The 17,110-nt window shown below is 42.4% G+C and overlaps 2 protein-coding genes across 5 annotated transcripts; one reads left to right on the top strand and one right to left on the bottom strand.

Annotated features, from left to right (window-relative positions):
- Positions 1 to 932: 932 nt before the first annotated feature.
- On the top strand, positions 933 to 16,585 carry LOC116217944 (L-asparaginase 1-like). The gene is made up of 11 exons (XM_042707168.1): positions 933 to 1,151; positions 2,162 to 2,300; positions 2,686 to 2,812; positions 3,108 to 3,233; positions 3,626 to 3,721; positions 4,127 to 4,253; positions 4,454 to 4,569; positions 5,062 to 5,241; positions 5,711 to 5,818; positions 7,251 to 7,298; positions 15,674 to 16,585. Exons 1-11 carry the CDS (start codon positions 1,040 to 1,042, stop codon positions 15,686 to 15,688), a joined length of 1,194 nt encoding a protein of 397 aa, XP_042563102.1. The 5' UTR covers positions 933 to 1,039; the 3' UTR covers positions 15,689 to 16,585.
- Positions 9,658 to 14,381, bottom strand: LOC116221079 (sterile alpha motif domain-containing protein 3-like). Of its 4 annotated transcripts, XM_042707167.1 has the most exons (7): positions 13,698 to 14,381; positions 12,630 to 12,724; positions 12,143 to 12,523; positions 11,055 to 12,012; positions 10,734 to 10,901; positions 10,403 to 10,498; positions 9,658 to 10,042 (listed from the first exon to the last, which is right to left on the bottom strand). In XM_042707167.1, the coding sequence occupies exons 4-7, from the start codon at positions 12,006 to 12,008 to the stop codon at positions 9,731 to 9,733; spliced, it is 1,530 nt and encodes a 509-aa protein (XP_042563101.1). In that variant the 5' UTR covers positions 12,009 to 12,012; positions 12,143 to 12,523; positions 12,630 to 12,724; positions 13,698 to 14,381; the 3' UTR covers positions 9,658 to 9,730. The 4 variants fall into 4 exon arrangements, with proteins under 4 accessions (XP_042563101.1, XP_031426274.1, XP_031426281.1 ...); XM_031570414.2 differs by having other exon boundaries at positions 12,630 to 14,381; XM_031570421.2 differs by having other exon boundaries at positions 12,143 to 12,301; positions 12,630 to 14,381.
- Positions 16,586 to 17,110: the final 525 nt, after the last annotated feature.

Here is a 17,110-nt window from a genome sequence, read left to right as displayed (position 1 = left end):
ATATATATTTCCCGATCGCTTCCTCCTCTTGTCCAAGCAAAGACATCACAATATCTCATTGCCGCCTCGTTTGTGCCCCCCTGCCAGTCCGTGAAATTAGTGCCTGTCAACGGGTCTGCGTTCGTCTCTAATCCAAAGGTTGAGGGGTACAAATCCAGTTTCTGCCAGGTGTAACTTGACATAATTAGAATGGGGCCTGCTTTCTCCACTGGCTCGCAATCACAAAATTCTTCAACAAGCATACAATAAGCAATAAGCAAATTATGCATCAATCAGATTTGAAGGCGTGGCCCATAATGACCATATCGAATATCTTGTGATCTAAAGGTCCAAAATGAACGAAACCTGATACAGTCGATCACTGCCACAATGTATGGATGCATGCCGAATTTCATGAAATTTCATCCATCTTTTTACCGTCTACTTTTGCTGAGAATTGCTGTTGTTCATGCATGGAAAATAGGCACTGCAAAACTCCACATGACTTGCGGCTACAGCAGTGTGCGTGTTCTAATCTGTTAACATGGGCGCTGAAATGAAAATCAACAGGTAGCCTATATTGGAATTTATACCTGCCGTAGCCGTCCTTTCACAGGGCGCCACCCACGCGCCAAAAATGATGCCATCTTCGCTGGCGCGTGGTGCGCTTTGGTGTAATCTTGGCTGGTTGTGCACCTCCGTCTGTAGAGGCATCTCTGTGACCTCCCAGTGCAGGAACATAGGGATCCCCAGATGGCGCAGAACTCGTGGAGGAAGAACAATTGTACTGTAATGCAGTTTAGACCGTCTTTGTTAGAAGTTACTCTTGTACTGAATATTAAACAAATGAATCGCTAGTCATCTTTAAAAATGTTTTAGCTAAATTCAATGAGCTAGCTGAATAGTTACCATATGTAAAAGTTACACAGCTATTCAGATGCCATCTAAACCTAATTTAACTTGGGACTTGTTTATTCATAGCCTGTATCCGTGTTTCATTTTACAAACAGCAAATACACACGTCAACTGATTAAAAGTGTTTCGGGAGACACCTGCACAGATGTCATCTGCCTGTGCTCACCAGTCACAAATCGTCATGGAACCGATAACAACCAGAAAGGTGTTTGTGATCTACACGGGCGGCACTATTGCAATGTTGGAGAATGACGAAGGTAGGTTGAAAGGTATTTTTGTGACTTCCCTTAAAAGGGAAGGAAATGAATTCATAAAGTGCTTTTCTCCACTATGGAGACATATGTAAAGACATTTTGACAATGATGTTGCAGCCGTATGAATCAGTAGGCTATTAATGATATCTGCCTTTGATATCACATATTGGTAATGTGCAGCAAAACCCACACGTTGTTCTGAAGTACCTTTTGAAATAGAATTGTTGGTCCATTACAGTGGCCCTATCAAAGGGGTGTTATTCCAAGCATTCACATAGACTTCATTCTAGTTCTTTCAACCATCTCACATAACAGAAGCCTATGTGTGATAACTTAGTTTGCATTAAATGAGGATTCAGTCCAAATGATCATGTTCAGTATTTAATATAAGAACTCACAGGGGTTGTAGATAACATACATCACTCAGGTAGGTCTCTGCTTAATCTACTGTCAATGTCTTGACCTCCAGGGTTAACTGTACCTCCTGATGGAGTGGGGTGGTATTGCAATAGTATCTATATGAACCAGATAATCACGATACCACACTATGGTTTTGGCCAAAATGTCAAGCACCATGTAACCATGGCTACATTGTTTTTGTATCACTTAATGCAGTGTTCCGCAACCCTTGCCCTGGGGCCCCATCTTGTTTTAATAGGTTTAATGGCGGCTACGCCCACAATTACTTGTTTGATTGAGCTGCTAATACTGCTTCATTTGACTTCACTTAAGACATTTTTTATTATCTGTTTTTTTTCAGGATTTGTATTGTTTGTTTGTTAAATAACTGAGTGCTCTGTTATTTATATTGAAAACCAGCATGCACAATGAGCTCCCAGGAGCAGGGTTGAGAAATGCTAACTTACTCAAAACTACAGTCTTCCTATAGATTTGCCCTCGATATGTAAACAGTGAAGGTCTGAATGTGGTGGTGTGAATGGGTAATACACAGTATGCCAGTGATGAAGAGGAGGGTGATACCAGTGATGAAGATGAGGGTCTATGTATTTCAGGCAATCTAGCGCCGGTGAGCAAGGAAGTCCTGACAGACTGGCTGTTCCGCCATTTGTTGTTGTATGAGAAGAGACCCAACGAGACTGAGGAGCAGGCTCGAGGACGGCTAACAGTCGAAGATGGCTGGTTGCTGCTGCAGTAAGTGCAACAACATGATGGTGGGGGTGGGGGTGGTACCAATCCAAGACATTGTGACGGCACTCTTCTGGGTTACATTGGCCAGCTGTGATGGTGGATAAAGAGCTAAACATAATAAAACTACACATTTTGATGTTTTCAAACCTGAACGCTGATGTCAAAACATAGCTTTTTAAAGGGATGGCGTAAAAGGTGAACTGTATACTGTTAGTAGCTCTGAAAAAGGGTATTCTGTTAGTAGCTCTGAATAATGGTGTTCACTATGTTAATTGTATAAATAATTGATATATACTGTAACGTAAATGTAAAGTAGCTACATTTACGCGGAACTGTCATGCATGCTAATGAGATTCCTGTCTAAATGTTGCTCTTTTTCTACCCCAAGCCAAAAGGCTGTGGATGACTACGACAAAGATTTCAAGGTTCTGTACCAAATTGAGAGTCTGGATCCGCCCATTGACTCCTCCAAGATGACCCCCTCCCAATGGTTTGAAATCGGAGACAAAATTCTGGTAACTATGGTTACTTCTCTGTATGCCTCCAGAGACAGAATTCTGGTAACCCAACGAGCGTTGCTTCTCTATGCCTCCAGAGAGAAAGTTATTTGTTTACGGTTCAGTTGCAATAGTGTTTACTGTAAACCCAGACTCTTCCTCCTATTGTTTCTAATTCAGTGTTCATAAGGCTATGGTAAGATGTTATGCAGTGGACAGCCAGTGATTTTATCTATTTTTTTGTGGGGTGGGGGGGGGGGTTTGGGAGGTATATTTCAGCCTTCTTGAATATCTCTCTCTCTCTGACCTCCAGGCGGCGAAGGATGACTATGATGGCTTTGTCATCCTCCATGGGACCGATACAATGGCCTACACATCCTCTGCTCTGTCCTTCATCCTGTGGGACCTGAAGAAGCCGGTCATCCTGACAGGATCCCAGGTGAGACCGCCATACCCAGTCTGGTACAACACTGTAATGAACAAGCACTACCTGATATACAAGTATACCCCTTAGACAGGACATCAGTCTATCAGAGGACCATCACCCACAGTGCTGAGCACTAGGCACTAGGCACTAGGCAATCCTTTTTAAAGTCTTCAGTTTGACTCCACTAGGAATTGACCCCACAACCTTCCAGCATCAGTGCATCTGCCCCGGCTACAAGACCCATAAAAGCGTTTAGCTGGCCATTTAAGGCCTTCTGAGTTTATAGTTTACACCTATAGAATATTACAGGATGTAATTAAATGTTGCTGTTGTTGGTGTTCCTTATGTATCATTGCTCTGCCCTCCTACATCCTGTTCGTTTGTCTGTCGGTCTGTCCATGCAGAGGTCGTTATTTCACCCACGCAGCAATGCTGAAGACAACTTCATCGGAGCTTTACTGATGGCCAGCTGCTACTCAAAAAACCAATTTCTGCAACAGGTCAGCAGAGGGCGCTCCAACAGGACTTTTCCCTCTACCTCCTACCTAAGATGCATCACTGCCATGTCTCCCTCTCCTTTCTCTCTCATCACTCCCTCCTGTTTTCTGACACTTTCCACTTGAGTTTTGTTGCCATTTTGTTTTATTTTTGCCATTCATGCTGCTGAAAAACGTACTGCAGGATTAAAGGGCAGTTTCTTACTGGAATAATTTACCGCAGGATGAAAAGGCAGTGTATTAGCTGAATAATTTACTGCAAGATAAAAGAGCAGTGTCCTGCCTTTGATTCAAATTCTAGATCTGATCGCAGTCATGTTCCCTTCTCATGTCATGTCTATGAAGTGCTATTCTGGCAACTGCTCCACGCTGCTACCCTGACCTCTTTGTTTCTTTATGCCTGGACAGGTGATGATCTATGATGACACCAAGCTGTATCAAGGCAACAGGGTGTGCAAGTACGATTGTGACTCCTACAGTGTGTACGACAGCCCCAACGCTGAACCCCTGGCCAGGCTGGAGTCTCTGATCAAGGGTAAGTTTCTGTCAGGTAGTGTACGGCCAATAAAGATTAACCCTGAGTTTAATCTGTAACGCTTTACTTGAAAATTAGAGTGAGTGAGTTTTAGATTGAGTTCAAATTGATTCACTGTGTAGCTATCATTGTATTATTTTCAGGAATAACTAAATAACACTGTTATAAATAATGTAATCTCTCACTTCTCTGTCCTGAAGTGCGAGAATGCAAGCCCATGTCGGAGCCCAAAGAGCTCAGAGTCAGAGGCTGCATAGAATCTGGATTCCCCGATGTAAGGTTGCTGAAGGTCTTCCCAGGGATTAAGGCTGAATATGTAAGTGTACCTGGATTCTGCATGTGCAGTGACATGAACTTGTAGGGGGAGAGTGGGGTAGGTTGAGCCAGGGGGTAAGATGAAGCACCTCTTGTTTCGAGGAAATTAACCACAGATGTGGGAAGAGTCCTATCATTTCACTCTCACCATGAAGGTTTCAAGCACATAAAATAAGTAATAAGTACGCTTACATTCAAAAGAAAATAATTCTGTCCAGAGTGAAATTTTTACGTTTTGATTCCTGTGCCGATGTAAAAGTAGATAAGTCTGAGAATATATTACAAATGTGTTTATGCATCATAAAGCTCAGAGCTCAAATCATGCCACACAAAACAAACACAGCTGCAAATCCACTCAGGGCTAAGTTGCAAGAGGTAATATCTTAAGGTAAATATGTTAGTTACGTTTAGGAAATACTTTAAAATAACTCTGGCTAGCCTTACCGGTGTTGCAGGTAAACTATCATTAACTGTTACCTTTCCTCTGTTCCAGGTCACATCTATTCTGAATGGGGCACATGGTCTCATCCTTGAAACCTTTGGTTCAGGCAATGCACCGGATGACCCCCATCTGATCGCTGCCCTGAAGGATGCCGATGAGAGGGGTGTGGTCATTCTGAACTGTACCCAGGTCTACAAGGGCACTGTGCTGCCCATCTATGATGTTTCCTCGGTGAGGTTCCCAGTGCACATGCTCATAAGCTGCTCCCCTCCTCTCTCTGTCCCTCACCTTCACGCTCCATCTCTTTCCAAGAGCAGCAGTGAGCACGTCAGATTACCTGGCTTTATCTAGTACTTAATTTACAGCAGTTACATTCCTCCACTTTTTCTCTATTCTTATGTAAAATAATATTTATTGTTACACTAAGTCTCTATTGCTTGTAGCTTGATTGTTCTCTCCCTTGTATATCACTTTGGATAAAAGCGTCTGCTAAATGACCAAATGTAAATGTAGATCACACTGCAGAGTGAACAGTGTCTCTGTCCCTCACCTCCACTCTTCATCTCTTTCCAAGAGCAGCAGTGGGCACATCCGATTACCTGGCTTTATCTGGCAGAGATCCCACTGCAGAGTGCAGGTGAAGTCTGTCTCCCCTCTCTGTACTGACTCCTTTCCTTCCCTCTCTTTCCCCGTGTCTCAGGAACTGAGGGAGGCAGTTGTGTCTGGGTATGACATCACCCCTGAAGCGGCCCTGGCCAAAATGGTCTGGACCCTGAGAACTTTTCGCGACCAAAAGACAAGGAAGGCGGTTGGTGACTTTTGTCCTCCTTGTTGGAATGTTCTATTGTGTTCTATATGAACTATTAAAGGTAGGGTAGGCGATCTTGGAGAAACCAGCGAGGGTAAGCTAGATTTAACAGTATACAACCAAAATAATCCCTTCTCTAAAGCCACTCCTCCAAAACACATGGACGTGCATTGTCTGACAACTTTGTACGTCGCTTTGGATAAAAGCATCTGCTAAATGACATTTCATGTATGTAAATGTATGTAACTGGAGCACTACTAGAGTGCTCCTAGACTAGAGCGTTGAGGAGAGGAGAGCAGCAAATTGTCATCCTTGCTACATCAGTAGCTATCCACGTTGGCTGTATAGTTCAGGGAAATTACATATTCCCCAAAAACAAACCAGATAATTACCTGACCAACAGACACAGCAACCATAGCCTCACTTTTCAGGCCCTTCGACTCCCTCAGTTGTTGCCATCGTTACCTTCTGACCTGCTGGGAGGGCGTAGGGTTAGAGTTAGATAGGGCGTAGGGTTAGAGTTAGAAGAGCTAGGTTATAGCCTGTTATGCTAACTGCCACACCACCAACTACAAACCAACAACGGCCTGGCTTCCTGTCCCTATGGTGGGTGCTTTTACTGAACTGGCTTCTAGAACCCTTCGTCCTTATCTCCCTCGCTGCCCACAGGCTTCTGTGACTGAGTGGTCGGTCTACTGTCAGCTAGACTGAGAGGAGGCAGCATGTTGGGAAGTTTCTTGTCACAGAGTTTGCGTTTCTGAACTATGGAGGCCTTTTGGTACACAGCCCTTGAAAATTGTGGTTCTCCGCCACCAAGCTGTGGGAATGTGGTGAACCTGGGTTCAATTCCTGTCCATAGTAAGCTTTTGTAAATTGCTTTAGATGGTGCCATGGTTCGGATCTGTACAGAAGTGTGTGTGTGTGTGTGTGTGTTTGTGTGTGTTTCTGTTCTTTACCTTTAACTATCTCGCTAGCTTGAGCAATATGTCTGCCTTGTAGGTAGGTAGAAAGGCACATAGGCCATCCGATCATTTAATTTCGGGCTAAATAAATTGATTGGACAAGCATTTTACAGCACTGCAAAGGCCACAGATGATGGTTTTTCTCTGTTTTTATTGTTAGAGCATTTGACTTATTCGTTGCTGTCGGGATGTAAAGAGAATTTCAAGAAATAGAAGAAAAAACACTTCTAAAAAAATAGCATAATCTACCTTTTAAGATATGGTCTTATTCTGTCAGACCTGTAAGCATGGCATTGAGGGGGACAATGCAAAGGTGTTTCTGTGGCATGGTTAACCCTGGCCATCTGTACAGAGCTCCTTGTGGTCAGACATATAATAGGTGGATATGTGTCATATATGGTTTCCATGTTGATTTACGTAACATCATTTTGACAATGGTGTCATTTTGATTCTATGTTTTCTCTTCACAGGTGTTGGAAGCCAGTATCTGTGGAGAGACAAGTGCACCTCCAGCCAAAGTGAGTAAAAACAGAACATCACAGAACCCCTGTCATCCCCTTTCACTCTTCATTCACCTTACCTGCAGACCTGTACCTTACCTGTATCTTACCTACTGACCTGTATCTTACCTGCTGACCTGTATCTTACCTGCTGACCTGTATCTTACCTACTGACCTGTATCTTACCTGCTGACCTGTATCTTACCTGCTGACCTGTATCTTACCTACTGACCTGTACCTTACCTACTGACCTGTATCTTACCTGCTGACCTGTATCTTACCTGCTGACCTGTATCTTACCTACTGACCTGTACCTTACCTACTGACCTGTATCTTACCTGCTGACCTGTATCTTACCTGCTGACCTGTATCTTACCTACTGACCTGTACCTTACCTACTGACCTGTATCTTACCTGCTGGCCTGTATCTTACCTACTGACCTGTATCTTACCTGCTGACCTGTATCTTACCTGCTGACCTGTATCTTACCTACTGACCTGTACCTTACCTACTGACCTGTATCTTACCTACTGACCTGTATCTTACCTGCTGACCTGTATCTTACCTACTGACCTGTACCTTACCTACTGACCTGTATCTTACCTGCTGACCTGTATCTTACCTGCTGACCTGTATCTTACCTACTGACCTGTACCTTACCTACTGACCTGTATCTTACCTATTGACCTGTATCTTACACTGTAAACCCGAATAAGTTACCAGAACTCAAAAAATTTGACGTAATAAATTGCCTCAATTTTTTTAAGTTGATTAACTTAAAAGTCAAAATTTTCCAGAACTTAAAAGGTTGGATGACTTGCTACTTGTACCTTTTGATAACAGTTAAATTAAAGTGCTCATTTAGCTCAACTCAAATATTTGCAGTCAATATGACTTACAGTTTTCTGTTAAGGCAACTCAATTATTTTCAGTTATTAAGACTTAAAATTTCCAGTTTTGAAACCACTGGAATAAGTTCACAGAACTTAAAAGAATAAGTACACAACCACACCATTTTATGTTAACACAACTCAAAGTTTATTAGTTTGTGTTGTCATTGTTTTAAGTACACAGTAGTCAAATATGTTGAAATTGTTTACTTAAAAAGATGTGACTCGAAACTTAACATTTTTGAGGCAATTGATTACCTCAATTACATTGAGTTTAACTTACTCAAAATATCAAAAAGTCATGAACATCTAATATTGAACAGCATTGTCTTGCCCGCTCCCTTTTAGCACACTGCAATATTAAAATTAAATAGAAAAATAAATAATAAACATCTATAAATCAAAATAAATCAAAGCCTCCCTCTCTCCTCCTATGCCATCAGTCACCTCCCTCTCCACCTCCTCCATCAGTCACCTCCCTCTCCTCCTCCATCAGTCACCTCCCTCTCTCCTCCTATGCCATCAGTCACCTCCCTCTCCACCTCCTCCATCAGTCACCTCCCTCTCCACCTCCTCCATCAGTCACCTCCCTCTCTCCTCCTATGCCATCAGTCACCTCCCTCTCCACCTCCTCCATCAGTCACCTCCCTCTCCACCTCCTCCATCAGTCACCTCCCTCTCCACCTCCTCCATCAGTCACCTCCCTCTCCACCTCCTCCATCAGTCACCTCCCTCTCTCCTCCTCCATCAGTCACCTCCGCCATCAGTCACCTCCCTCTCCACCTCCTCCATCAGTCACCTCCCTCTCCTCCTCCATCAGTCACCTCCCTCTCCACCTCCGCCATCAGTCACCTCCCTCTCCACCTCCGCCATCAGTCACCTCCCTCACCTCCTCCATCAGTCACCTCCATCTCCACCTCCTCCATCAGTCACCTCCCTCTCCACCTCCTCCATCAGTCACCTCCCTCTCCACCTCCTCCATCAGTCACCTCCCTCACCTCCTCCATCAGTCACCTCCACCTCCCTCTCCTCCATCAGTCACCTCCCTCTTATCCTCCCTCTCCACCTCCGCCATCAGTCACCTCCTTCTCCACCTCCTCCATCAGTCACCTCCATCTCCACCTCCTCCATCAGTCACCTCCCTCTCCACCTCCTCCATCAGTCACCTCCCTCTTCTCCTCCCTCTCCACCTCCTCCATCAGTCACCTCCCTCTCCACCTCCTCCATCAGTCACCTCCCTCTTCTCCTCCCTCTCCACCTCCTCCATCAGTCACCTCCATCTCCACCTCCTCCATCAGTCACCTCCCTCTCCACCTCCTCCATCAGTCACCTCCCTCTCCACCTCCCTCTTCTCCTCCCTCTCCACCTCCTCCATCAGTCACCTCCCTCTCCTCCATCAGTCACCTCCCTCTTATCCTCCCTCTCCACCTCCTCCATCAGTCACCTCCCTCTCCACCTCCTCCATCAGTCACCTCCCTCTCCTCCTCCATCAGTCACCTCCCTCTTCTCCTCCCTCTCCTCCATCAGTCACCTCCCTCTCCACCTCCTCCATCAGTCACTTACATCAACAAGTCATTCTTGAGGGTCTGCAACCTGGGTGACAGTTTACCACTTTCTAGACCAAGTAAAATCTTTTCAGTGAATTCAAAAGTGTTGGTCAGTGCTTTGGGGTAGCTGAGGTGTAGTGCATATATCAGTCCAAAGATTACCAGGAAGGCATCGCTAAGTCTGGGGAGGCTGACCACGGCATCACTTTCAATGATTACAGAGATTCTCACAGGGTGGTGGTGAACTGGACGTGTGTCATTGTCACTGATGACCGTAAGGAGGGCCACTGCAACGCCATCAAGCTCCAGCTCATCAGACTCGTCCTGAATGATTGAAAAAGAGATGCTAATCACAAACTAACACAAAACTAAACTAAACCAATACCAACACAATGAGACCCAAGGGAGACTTGGGTCTCATTGTAAGAGGTGAAAAACATAAGATTCATGTTCTGCACACACGAATCAGCCAAATTACCAGAGAACCTAAGTGGTGTGAGAGAGACTGAAACCAAGCTAAAGGACATTTACAGGAAAATGTTTTACTTAACATCTTATCACTTGCCAATACATGGAAACTGTATGGGTAGACTAAACAAAGGTAAGTCCTAAAAGATATTAGTATTTTGATGGACAGTTTACATTATACACAGTAGAATCCGTTAGTGACTTAAGGAGACTCACTGTGCAGGTTCTGAAAAATCCAGAAACGTCCTCGTGCAGATACACTGGAAGGGCGTGGAGAACAGTAATGCGCTTGGTGTGGATGTCATGGATTTCCTATTAAGATAAAAACAGAATTGTACATACTGAAGAGTTTACTGAACAAAGCTGATTTTTAAACAGTCCAATTAGAACATATGTTCACAAATAACCTGTTCACATCTTTAATGTAATCAGACAAATGGCAAACACAAAGTGGACTAATTGCAAAATTCACAAAGCTCATTTGAGTCATTGAACATGTTCAAAGTTCCACCGGTTCAACCTATGAAGTGTGTAATAATCTATTTACCAGTTCATCGTGGATTTTTAAAATTTCAGCCAGAGCATCTGCTGTCTTTCCAGTTTTTGATGCCTTCTGTCTGAATAAGGTCATCAGTCGAGGAAGATGGCGGTCAAGCTCAGCATAGAATGTGTTGGGCAGGTTCTGATTCGTAATCCGCTGGAACTCTGCATACAACTACATTAAAATGTAGCAGGAGAATACAGCAACAACACTTTAAAAAACAGTTCAATTTGAAGAATCTAGCACACCTTTATAAAGCAGAAAATAGCAGCCAAATAAGTAAGAATCACAATTATTTTCTCAAAAGAGAGCGCTGATCCATATTACCTCAGACTCTATTTTGAGAGCAGGCCAGAGGTCCATGAGCTCGTTCACTGGTGGGCAGGACATCACTATGGTCTGTCGGCGTAGGGGAAATGTGGTCTCCATCATCTTTCTAATGAGGGGCAGGTTCTTCTCAGTCTTCTTGACTTCTTCAACAATTGTCTGCCTCAACTGCTCAAGGCTTGAAGGATCCTTTCCTTGGGGAAAGTTTGGTAGGAAGTTGACTTCTGCTCGCTTGGGTCTTTTAATGTTGGAATGTGAAGATTCATTTTCAGGATAACTTCTACTTCTTTTTCCAGCATTAACAGTGACCTCCTGACATCCAGCCCGTCTCATCTTGTTCCTGAAATTGCCCATCTTAAACTTGATGGAGTTTTTCCATCCATTCCAGCCAGTCTCAGATCCTGCTTCCTTCAAGCAGGGATGTTTGGCTACAAGAGCCTCAGCAGCCTTTGCAATCTCTTTATCACTTGGGTAAGCCTTAAAACCATATATAGTAGATGCAAGCTTTTCTAAAATGTCGTGCTTTAGGTCTCTTGTCAACTTAAGGTGCGTGTTGTTCTTCTTATATTCCGCATTTCCATCTCTAAGTTTTAGTTCAACATCAAATGCAAATGTGGGAACAGGGAAAGGACCTGGAGGCCACCTGCTGAGACGCTCTGGAGATGACACATCTGAAAGTAGAACAGTAGATGCAATAGAGCTGGAGTCTTGTGAAAGTGAGATGTGCACAACAGCTTTTTGTGGCAATTCCTCAATGTCTGTAAGGGAAGTAAGTTTCCCTTCAAAGTCTGGATCTTCGTAAAGCAAATCGAAGTCAAGGTTGATTTCCAGCTGTTCTTTTATAATGTTGATCAGTGCATCAACAGAGGTTGGTCGTGAGCTGAGTTTTAATTTTCTAGCCTGGTCTGGCTCAACAACACGAAGAATCATTGGTTGTGGGGATGCAGCTGCCATTGTGCTAATGAAAAGACAAAATCAGATTGTTAAAGAGTACCGCTTATAGTATATACAGCTTATAAATTGCTTAATTCCACTGAGAGTGAATAAAGACACAATAACTGATAAATAAAAGAACCATTCATTATTACCTGAACTCAGTTCTGTCTCACTTGAATGAACCGCTTGGGGGTCAGCAGCAGCGAGCCGTCTATCTTGTATGCAGAGAGGGACTGTATCATTCAGACCAGACTGCAGGTGGATCGACAGGCTTATGTCTGCAGTTGACAGCTCATAGGACCGTAGATGTTCTACATACCAGGAGTCATAATCACAACACAGAAAAGATACGTTGTGATTCACAAGAAAGATCTCTTCTATTTTGCCAAATGTCGACAGTCCACCACTGACTCCTACAGACAGAAACATTCCACAGACATAGTCTGTGCCATCAATGGTCACATTTGTTGTCTTGTAGATTGTGTCACTAGTTGTTTGTTCTCTAATGTGTACTTGAGCAACCTCTGGTAGAGCTGAAACCAGAACAGAGTTTTTAACATTTTTTAAGACAAATCTTGAATGAAATGTCTTAAATGAAAGAGGGGTGGTTGATAGAGGAATTCACATTCATTGGATTACCTGGTATCTTTATCACATCTCCAGTTGTCTTCCTTAACTGTCTTAACTTCATGAAACTGGAACAGGGAGATGAAAGGGCATAAACTGATCTGAAACTGAACAATTAGAAGCATTCAAAGAGTGTCAAATTATAAATACTTCCATTCATAAATTCCCCTGTTAATGATCTTTTCATTTGATCCCCAGTGTCAAGCTACTAAAGCCATCAAGCAAAATTAACCTTAGCCTACTGTAACGAAAAGCAGCAGCACTTGCACTTATCTGCATGGTTAATCAACAATAATGGCATTTATTTTATTTTAAAAACGACGCAGCACAAGTGGGCGGGCAGTTGAACGTGAACTCTTAGTGTAGGAACTCAGTTTGAGCTAAGAGGCCCTATTATGCTCGTTCATGCTCTTTTAATAACCTTTAAAAAGGCTACGGTGGACGTAAATGGCCCATGCGTTCGACTTTACGCACTACTAAAAAATAAGCGGTTGCACCAAGCAGAGTTTCAACGTAACACTTAGTTATAACTTAACATTTACACGTCCTCACTATTAGGTGCAAGTTCCATTTAGTACGTTAAAATACGTTACCCAATACAAAATACATCTATCAATAGTAAACTGAGACTATGGCAAATACAATTTAGTCTGTATCATGAAGGGAAAGTCCCCCAAAACACGCTGTGCTGCTAGCGGAATGAGGGGTGGGGGGTAGCACTAGCAACACATTCTTTGAATGTTTTAAACACCAATTCTTAAACATATATAATCATTGCTTTGCTTGTAAGCTTAGGTCGCCAGGATTCATTCAAGACCACTCACGAAGAATATGGTTGCTCGCAGCCGTAATAGTCTAGTGACTGGAGTGTGTAACATTAGTGGTCCGCTAAGTGGCTAGCCCTTTAGCAGCTAACCTATATCTGACTTAACGTCACCAAGTTGGCAATGCCCTACAAGACTCCCGTGATAAGCCAGTGAAGGGCGGGGGCTTAGAGAAGGTCTACGCTCTTTGAGACAAACACACCAACAAATGTATGAAAGAAGTAAAAGTGAATAAATATTAACATTCAAAACTTACAGTAAGTCGAGTAATGCTGAATGCTGCCGTGTAGGTAGTAACTTTCTGCAGGCCTTCTGTTGCTTCCCGCCAAACTCTCAACCGTTTAAACTTTTCAGTTTTTTTTCCAGAGCTAAGGAATCAGTGTAGTATGCGCATTAGCACCGCCTTCTGCTTCGGAAGGCGAATCAGAGATTAACTGTACGTGTCCACGGCACAAATTACATGCGTTAAATCGCATGCGTAAAGTCGGATGGGGGGCGTGGTCAGGAAAATCACTTTTGTTCGGTTGCAGTGCTGCGCTAATGTTGCACATTAGCAAAGTTGAGCTTTGCTAGGGACAGCCAGGTGGGCTTTGCTTTTTAGCGCTCGCGGTTATGTTGGAAGCACCCACAGTTTTGTGTTGTCAATAAAGTCATCATTAAATACATGATTAGATACTCAAACTCCGCGTAGTGACTGAGATCGCTAATATTGGATTGGGTCATTCGTCCCAAAATGTGCTCATGTGCAAAGTAAACAACAATCAATTAAGCGTTATAGGTAACTTATTAGCAGCTAGCTAGCTAGCCACTATGTGTTCCAATGGGTTTTCGCTTAAAGGGTTAGCGGCAAGCTAACAGTAATAGTCCAGAGCTTGAGTTCAAGACCTACACAATTCTGTTTGACCTCACAGCATTCGTGTAGCATATAAACAACAAACCGAGTCGACTAGACATATAAAAAGTCCTGTAAAAGAGGACGTGTCCGGGTAAAAGAGGACGTCTGGTCACCCTAGTTATAGGTAACTTATTAGCAGCTAGCTAGCCACTATGTTTTCCAATGGGTTTTTGGTTAAAGTGTTAGCGGCAAGCTAACAGTAATAGTCGAGAGCTTGAGTTCAATACCTACAATATTCTGTTTGACCTCACAGCATTCGTGTAGCATATAAACAACAAACCGAGTCGATTAGACATACAAAAAGTCCTGTAGCTAACCTTTATTCACATAAAATATTTCCCAGTAACAGAGTCCCGAGACGCCGACATCTTGTTTCGATATTTTTGATTACTCCCGCCCCTATGAACTACGTTGGCTTCCAAATAACACACACGCCGAACTGATTGGCTCTCAGCATGCAGCAAATCGCACTCATTTGCATAAAGTTAAAGCAAGCCCAACTTTTTGCAGGCAGCAGACACGATTTTTTCCTCAGTATGCAGCAAATCGCATCCATTCTATCCCAATGAGAGCAGCACGATATCGCATGCCGTGGACACGTACCGTCACTTGGAATAAATAATGATCCCTGCAGCTACTTAACACTTAAGTAAAAATTATGAGAATAAAAATAAAAAAAATGACGAATTGATGAAGCACTTTGAGATTTTATTGTATTTTAGCATGTGCTATATAAATTAGGTTTATTTTTAAATCATCCCTTTTTGAAACAATAGAAATAACAGGACTTTATCATTATTAGCATGCAATTACTTAACTCTATTAATTTTTACTTAAGTTATGTTTTTAAGTAATGCTTACTTATACACAAAATAGTTCCATTTAATCAAAAATGATTAGTTGAAATTACTCAAAAAGGAAGAACATGTTACACCAACTTGACATAATTAAGTTAGTAGAACTTTTTCTAAAACTTTGAGTATACACTACTTAATCTATTTAATTACTTTGGACGTTCGGGTTTACAGTGTACCTACTGACCTGTATCTTACCTGCAGACCTGTATCTTACCTGTATCTTACCTACTGACCTGTATCTTACCTACTGACCTGTATCTTACCTACTGACCTGTATCTTACCTGCAGACCTGTATCTTACCTACTGACCTGTATCTTACCTGCTGACCTGTATCTCACCTACTGACCTGTACCTTACCTACTGACCTGTATCTTACCTATTGATCTTTATGTTACTGATACAATCACTGGTTGTATCTGTATCTGCCACATATTTATCAGCCCCTTGACTGACATGATGCTGTTTCCTCTTCCCTTCAGCTGATATTTGAGTAAAATCTGAAGATGGACGACCTGGATCCCAAACACAAACTTCCGGCATTTATCTCACTGAGGTCGTTCCTTAACCGAGAATGAAATACTCTGATCTTACCTGTATGTCCTGCTTTCTCTCTCTCTCTCTCTCTCTCTCTCTCTATCTCTCTCTCTCTCTCTCTCTGTGCAATCACAGACACATCAGCTGTCCTACTGAAACGCAAAAATAGACAGTAAAAAGATCATAATAATCTTAATAATGATATTGACATCATACCAGCAACATTACAAAAACGGACACATTTCACTGCAGTTTCGATGTCTGTGTTAGTATAAATATAATATGTGTTGTTGAAAAAGCAGCAGAAAGGTGGACCCGCCAGCCAGGACAACAATCCCTATGTATGTTAGGCTGGAGTCATGTTTAACAAACATATATAAAATATGCTTACTGATAACTGCTTGAAGAGTGAAATAGGCATAAAATGCTGTGTGATGATATACTTAACTGCTTGAAGAGTGAAATAGGCATAAGATGCTGTGTGATGATATACTTAACTGCTTGAAGAGTGAAATAGGCATAAGATGCTGTGTGATGATATACTTAACTGCTTGAAGAGTGAAATAAGCATAAAATGCTGTGTGATGATATACTTATGTACTGTGTGAAATGGGCTTACATACTATGTAAAGAGGGTTTTCGTGTGAACACCTGCTATAGAACAATGTTTGTGTTTAAGCGTGTGGAAAACATTTTTGAGCGTTTGTTGAAATGTGCAAGACAGAGAAAAACAGGAAATGAGCCATAGAGACGCATATGTGTAGGGTGAGAACATGTATGCAACAAGGGAAAGGCATTAAGCGACCAACTGAAAGATTGATGACCAAATATGGTAAATAAACTGTAACTTGCAGGAAGCAGGAGGTAATAAAAGGGAGAACACATCGGTTGTTCATCGCTCTTTTTAGGCTGGTGATGTGGACCGTGGGAGCTGCTTGAAAAAGCTCCAGCATTTGAAAAGCACACGGTAAATTCTGGTAGGTGGACACAACTAAGCGAAAACTCTACAGTGTTTAACCATTTTAGCAATGGGAAAGTGCAGGCTACATGTGTACTATATAGTAACCCAATGTAGGCGATAATTACATTACATTGATAAGTTAGTAGTTCATTCATTTTTTGAAGCGGCCATTATAAAGAAATATCAGACCTCAGAACATTGGGCTGGCCCATTCAATGGAACTTTTTGCAACATTCTGAATAGCCGTATGATAAAAATAGTTATATTTTTATTTATTATATTGATAATGAATACTTTAAAGAAAGATTCATGATTGAATAATGTAGAAAAGTGTGATTGCATAAGACATACATACTCAGTCGTGTGCAAATTTCACAAAACATCCATACATTGTGGCAGTGACTATCAGGTTTGGACTTTT

This window comes from Clupea harengus, unplaced genomic scaffold (assembly GCF_900700415.2).
Source record: "Clupea harengus unplaced genomic scaffold, Ch_v2.0.2, whole genome shotgun sequence".
In the NCBI taxonomy this organism is placed as follows: Eukaryota; Metazoa; Chordata; class Actinopteri; order Clupeiformes; family Clupeidae; genus Clupea; species Clupea harengus.
The sequence above is the reverse complement of the archived record's forward strand: the minus strand, read 5'-3'. Positions and strand labels throughout refer to the sequence as shown.

What these genes read in the sequence shown, in the direction of transcription:
- LOC116221079 (XM_031570414.2), bottom strand. Translation starts at nt 12,008, where the DNA reads ATGGCAGCTGCATCCCCACAACCAATGATTCTTCGTGTTGTTGAGCCA. An exon ending in TAAAAATCCACGATGAACTG is followed by an intron (nt 10,499 to 10,733) that starts GTAAATAGATTA and finishes TTATCTTAATAG; the next exon opens with GAAATCCATGACATCCACAC. An exon ending in GATTTTTCAGAACCTGCACA is followed by an intron (nt 10,043 to 10,402) that starts GTGAGTCTCCTT and finishes TCAATCATTCAG; the next exon opens with GACGAGTCTGATGAGCTGGA.
- LOC116217944 (XM_042707168.1), top strand. Translation starts at nt 1,040, where the DNA reads ATGTCATCTGCCTGTGCTCACCAGTCACAAATCGTCATGGAACCGATA. An exon ending in CAGGGATTAAGGCTGAATAT is followed by an intron (nt 4,570 to 5,061) that starts GTAAGTGTACCT and finishes CCTCTGTTCCAG; the next exon opens with GTCACATCTATTCTGAATGG. An exon ending in ACCAAAAGACAAGGAAGGCG is followed by an intron (nt 5,819 to 7,250) that starts GTTGGTGACTTT and finishes TTCTCTTCACAG; the next exon opens with GTGTTGGAAGCCAGTATCTG.